The sequence below is a fragment of the Cibotium barometz genome, chromosome 45 (assembly GCF_041138505.1).
Source record: "Cibotium barometz isolate CiBa-2024 chromosome 45, ASM4113850v1, whole genome shotgun sequence".
Taxonomy (NCBI): Eukaryota; Viridiplantae; Streptophyta; class Polypodiopsida; order Cyatheales; family Cibotiaceae; genus Cibotium; species Cibotium barometz.
This window is the reverse complement of record NC_141090.1, coordinates 9865057-9871056: the sequence shown is the minus strand read 5'-3', so window position 1 is coordinate 9871056 and position 6000 is coordinate 9865057. Positions and strand designations below refer to the sequence as shown.

Here is a 6000-nt window from a genome sequence, read left to right as displayed (position 1 = left end):
GGCTTTAAGCAGAGAGCTTAATGGGAGCGAAGAGGTACCAGGTTTGGATATACCCACCTCCCAATGGAGATGGTGATGACATTGAAATTTGTGCACCCTCTCTCAAAGTGCAACCTTCTGTAAAACTATGGTGGGTACAGAAGTATGGAGATCTGGAAAGAAATTCCTACAGGTTCCTTGGAATAGTAATTAGTCTTGGTGCAGACCAATAATTTTGAGTAGGAAAAATGAAAGTTCAACTCTCTGATTTAAACAAATGTCTCTCCGTATGATTTTTTAATTGGATTTTAGTGAATCACGCTGCACCATGGTTCCCCTTTTGCAAGGTAGCTATCAAGAATGTAGAATAAGCATTCCACTGAGTATTTGCAGATCAATTCACGCAGCTGAATCTGTTTCAGGTCAAAAAGACTGCTCTACCATTTATCAAGTCCCATCTCAAACCACCTGGTACTAAACAGTAATGTAAGGGGGTAGTCTTGAAATGAGAAAAAATCTTTAAACTATCTCACCAATGCTGAATTACAGAATAAGGTAGCTATCAAGAATGTAGAATAAGCATTCCACTGAGTATTTGCAGATCAATTCACGCAGCTGAATCTGTTTCAGGTCAAAAAGACTGCTCTACCATTTATCAAGTCCCATCTCAAACCACCTGGTACTAAACAGTAATGTAAGGGGGTAGTCTTGAAATGAGAAAAAATCTTTAAACTATCTCACCAATGCTGAATTACAGTACAAGCAGGGAACTCCTTTCTTGCTTTCTGAAGTGCACTCAATGTGGAATCCCTGTGTTTGTATACTTGGTACAATCAAATGGTCCCAGCTCTTGGGCATTTCTCCGTACCTGGAAAACCAGCTCAAGAGTTTCTAAAAGTGATGATGACATGTGAGGTGCCAAGAGGACTGGTCTCAAGATTTGAAACCCAACAGCCTACATAGTTCAATGTCATTTAACAAATCGGAGGAAAGGGCAACTCACCGGCGACCATGGCCCATGCTTAGGAGTCTCTTTATCAGGTGGAGAATGTTGCACTGCACCACTCTTTACCTGAGGCCATTCCTACACACAAAGAAGGTATGTTGATGCTCAATTTTACGTCTTCTTGTTACGGTGCATTCATAAAAGAAAGATTTGTATATTCAAGTGAGATTTGTGTATTCAAGTGAAGTGGCATAAGAATTTGCTTTTGGCATCATCATGTGCTTTTTTTAGTTAACTTGTATAGAGTGGCTCCAGCCATTGGGTAGTTGGCTATGGAGGACTTCAGTGGCATTTATCAGCATGTTTGAATAATCTCACAACCAACCCAGAAAAACTACTTACTTCTGCTGTCTCAGTATCATAAGCTCGCTCAGATTCTTTATTGCTGCAAATTTTCTCCATTGCCGCAGGGTACTTGAAAGGCCCTCCCTTGTCCTGTCGACGCTCCAAGAGTAGATTCTCCTGCGCAGCAGATACGTTCCTTGAAGGTGATGAGGTGACCTGGGTTACCATCTTTTCTGCCACTGGCAAGACATTTTGTTCATTTCTCTTCACCTGCAAGACATGGCCGGTACTGCCAACTGTGCTATCTGCTTTATCGTGAGAAGAATTTGAAGATGACCCATGTGTCATTGAAGAGTTTGCAGACAAGCCATGGTTCATTGAAGAACACCCGCGAGTCATTGAAGATGACCCATTGATCAATGAGGCTGGCCTCAAAGAGCTTTCAGTATAACGTAAATGAGGTGCAGAAGGGATACCAGAAGGTGCATTAGCTCCTCTGCTTCGTTCTCTGGCTTCAGTGTGCTGGCGGCTTGACTCAGCTATACAAACAGGAGGTTTCAAGGAGGAGGTCTGTTTGCTGTAATTATTTAGACTGCCGCTCTCAGTTAATAGCCTGCTAGCGCTTGTCCCTGACTGCAAAGCAACTCCATAGCCATTGCTCTGTTTACTTGTGCTACTCAAACCAACACCCTCACTTGGAAATCGGCTTGCACCTATGTTTCTCCCTGACTGCAAGGCAAGGCCATTGGTTCTCTCCCGAGGAACTGCAACCTTAGGTGCATTCATTGCCCTTGCCTGCAAGAAGTTAAATGTTAGCAACCAGTACATCGAGATTGAAAGTACTACACATGTGGTTTTTAAGGTAGCAGGAAGGGGCAATAAATCATTTACGAATGCATTTAATAAGGTAGTGGAGGCAGGAAATAGATACCTTGTCAAAGAAGCCTAGCTTTGGCGAAGGCATACGCAAGCCAGATGGCTTTGCCCTGGACAAAAGAGATCCAGATCCATCTGTTTCTTTGGTAGCAGGATTAATCTCCACTGATGCAACTTGTTGGATAGGCCTACTGGAGCTAGGTATCCCCTGAGAGCGCGAGAATAATGCAGGAGGAGCTGGCTCCTTAACATGATGAAGACTAATCGTTGCCTCAAGAGACCCTCCGTTGGAAGAAACCCCATCACCAGGTGACAAAAAGCTGGCTTTGCCAACCATTCTTCTTGGCAGGTTGGAAGCCCTGCTCTCCATGGCTGTAGATTCTGAAGATAAACCCACATTACTGGTAACAGATTCTGTGGAAGTTAGAAAAGTTGATCTTCCCAATCTTTCATAGGATGAGTGTGAGTAGCAACGGGTCAACTTGGCATTCTCTGAATAATCTGGATGCGGAATATTGTTTTTAGGTACAACTGGGTCATCTACGGGCATTGATAGAGTGCCACCTTTCAGGTTTCCCACACTGCGACCTGAACAAGACAGCCCCCGGGACAATCCAAATCCAACCAAAATCCTTAACTTTGACATCTTCCATGGCTTTCTTAGAAGTTTTAGAATGGTACATGTTACAAGAAATCATATGCATGAATTAGCTATGCATCAATGGAGCCTGTTAGTTCAAGACTGCATGACTGCTTAGTAACGAACCTGAAAAAACCATTCCAAGCCTGTCTTTCATCTTCTTAGAGGCAGAGGAGAAGGTGCTCGAGAGGCTCTGAGCATTCCTCATCTGCTCTGGTGGGGGTTTTGGGCTGCTACATGCTGTGAATGAAACAAAAAAGAAGAAACAGACACAGCTGATGAAGCTGGAACAGAAAGGAAGCTTTTCCAATCAGAACAGCTGCCATTATCAAATGTTTAGATCTTACCTTTCTTATGATGCAGCAACAATTAGAATGATGCAGCACTAGCATACCTGGCAAAGGAGACCTGGTGATATTTCTAAGGTTGCCCTTGATCTGTTCTTTCAAAGGCGATGGTTTTGGCTGATGAAACTCTGTGCAAATGGAGAACATTGGCTTGTCCTGTAAATCCAACAAATGAGACTAAGTGCTTGAGACTTGTCCAATGTGAAGATTACCCACTACATGCATACAAGCTGGCTAGACAGGTGCTGAAATGCAAAACATGGACAGGAATCAGTATCATGCATACCCGCTCGATAGGGTCAGCTTGCACCCTGGACAATGGTATAACACCTCCATGTCTGCTTCCAGCAAGCCCTGCAAAATTACGATATGAGATTATAAGCAATAAAAGTGTTATATTTCTAGGCAAATACACACCAAATGGCATTCTTAAACAAATTCAAAAAGAGAAAAAGGCAAAGTGAGACCTTTGACATTGTTATTATGCAGCTCTGCCCTCTTGGATGCACTCCCCATGATGCTTCCAGTGCTGCTCAAAGGACTGCATAGAGCTGAGCCATTCCTCCGGCTGTCTACATGAATTGGAGATTTTTGGGCTCGGATTGGAGAAAATTTGACTTTAGGGATCACGGATGGCTTCAAGAGCTTTGATGACAGCGCAGGCTTTTTATGGCTCACCGTTTCTGGTGCTTCGGGAGGCTTTTTGAAAGTTCTATTGACGAGAGAGAGCTCTTCAGGATCCAGCACTCCTGTAGACAACCATTCCAAGCACAGCTTCGGCACAATCAATAACCAACATGCAGGAAAAAAGGAGGAGGGATGAGGTAGAGAGAACAACAGGCATAACTGAGGTACCTTCTTCTGTGAAAAAAGCATTGTTCCATGCCAGGCTTTTCCGAAGGTTGAAGCCGGTTTTCTTCTTTTTCTTTCTAGGGGCAGGCTCTTGTGTGGCTAGGGGGGGGAGCATGTCTTGCTTCTCAGCTTCATCGGAACCTGGCATTTCTTCATACTCTGGCTGGTCTTCTTGGATGGAGGCAAGGGTTTTAGCACCACTTGCTTTGAATGGAGACGCAGCTACAGCAATCCAAAGACAATCAACAATCAAAAAAAGGTGGAAAAATTGCAGTCAAATTTTGTGATGCATGGCTAGAAGGAGAACCAATGTAATCTGTTTTGTGTACAGCTATAGAGGGTTACCTGGACGAGCACGCGGGGCTTGACCAAAGCTTCCCTGCAGAGCCACTTTGCCCCCAACTGGCAGCAGGCTATCATCTTCAGCACAGACATCAATGAGAGAGATCTGCTCCAAATCAAGCTGGGATCGTGTGGTTTTGGAGCGAGAAGGAGATTTTCCAAATGGCCGGGTCATCTTTGGCTTTAATTCACAAAGCATGAGACATGGAGCAGAGACACAGGATGCCAAATTGGGGAAAACAGATAAAAATCCTAATCATTCAAAAACCTATCCGATATTTTCTGCCATGTGTACGCCATGGAGCATGGAACCATGATGGATCCTTTCTTTCTCCTGCTCCATAGCATATCTTCAAGCGAGCAGCCATAGCTCAGCGCAAAGTGTTCCGTAATGCATGAGGATGCTGATAGAGAAACCTACCTGCGTCGATGCTGCCCTAATAAGAAGCACAGTTGCTCTCTCCTGCACAGTTAATGGGCGTGCAGGGCTCCTGTGTTAATCGATTCTGACCGAGGAGGTCAAGCGCCTTAAGCTCCCTGGTGTAATCGTCACTGTGGGTTCTCGCCCAACGTTAAATCGGCCTCAACGTTCAACTTCGAATTCAAAGGTCCCGGTGTCCCGTGTATGAATGAATACTGCCCGCCCAAGACCCCCGCCCATTAATGCGTACACACTGACTAGCCATTTCCCATGCGAAACCATAGGTAAAGGAAGAGGCACAAAACGAAAAGGTGAAAGACAAAAGGTAAAAGATAGTTCATAACATACAAGCGATGGACAAAACCGATCAGAACAAGGTTAGAGGACCAGGAGAAGAATGGTGGAATTATGGGCTTGATACATTCCAGAGTTACTCCAATAAAGGAAGAGATAAGTGGCAATGGTCACCTAAGTGGCCCTCAAAATCAAGGTTAGAGGATTAGGAGAAGAATGAAGGAATTATGGGCTTGATACATTAGAGAGTTAATGTCTCGCAACTCCAACAATCCAGTGGAAAAGATCAACAATCCAATCGCAACCATGCAATCGTCAACTTTAATACCAAAGCCAACAAGGTGGATATTCTTAAGCAATCAAGGAACTAAAGGATACTAATGTATGGACTACTTATGAGATGAGGTAACCCCAATATAACTAAAGCAAAAAGGATCCAAATAAGAAAGTAAATGGCCTATTTTTCGTGATGGAAAAAGCACTCATTCAAAATTTTTGCAAACGAAAACCACTTACATAGATAGCATCACCAACATTCAACAACCTCCAATTTGACATTATTGTAAATGTTACATCTCCTAATGGAATAGTAGATGAATATTGGGCTTCTTTTTTAATTTGATTTAATGTTTCTTTTCTTGGTCTAGAGATTTGGCATAAGACCTTTACTTTATGGTCTTCATTTATGTATTCGGTCTCATTGGCCATTTTAGCCTTCCGTATACACATTAATAAAACTCTCTCTCTCTCTCTCTCTCTCTCTCTCTCTCTCTCTCTCTCTCTCTCTCTCTCTCTCTCTCTCTCTCTCTCTCTCTCTCTGTGTGTCTTTGGCAAGAGTGGAGGATAAGCAAAAAATTGTTGATGAACAAGGTGGAGGCAGACTCTTTATATCTTACGTTGAGGCTCTAGGGAGGAGGAGGAGGTAGGGGAGCAGGCAAACTTTGCATAAGATTCCTCA

At 43.5% G+C, this 6000-nt stretch overlaps 1 protein-coding gene across 3 annotated transcripts; it reads right to left on the bottom strand.

The window, feature by feature from the left end:
* Positions 1-693: 693 nt before the first annotated feature.
* Positions 694-4883, bottom strand: LOC147612405 (uncharacterized). 3 transcript variants are annotated; one of them, XM_086783017.1, is made up of 11 exons: positions 4749-4883; positions 4331-4508; positions 3989-4207; positions 3601-3882; positions 3420-3487; positions 3181-3289; positions 2913-3026; positions 2202-2734; positions 1328-2065; positions 983-1063; positions 694-847 (listed from the first exon to the last, which is right to left on the bottom strand). In XM_086783017.1, exons 2-11 carry the CDS (start codon positions 4500-4502, stop codon positions 776-778), a joined length of 2388 nt encoding a protein of 795 aa, XP_086639143.1. In that variant the 5' UTR covers positions 4503-4508; positions 4749-4883; the 3' UTR covers positions 694-775. The 3 variants fall into 3 exon arrangements, with proteins under 3 accessions (XP_086639143.1, XP_086639142.1, XP_086639144.1); XM_086783016.1 differs by having other exon boundaries at positions 4331-4875; XM_086783018.1 differs by having other exon boundaries at positions 1328-2041; positions 4331-4875.
* Between the last annotated feature and the right edge of the window lie 1117 nt (positions 4884-6000).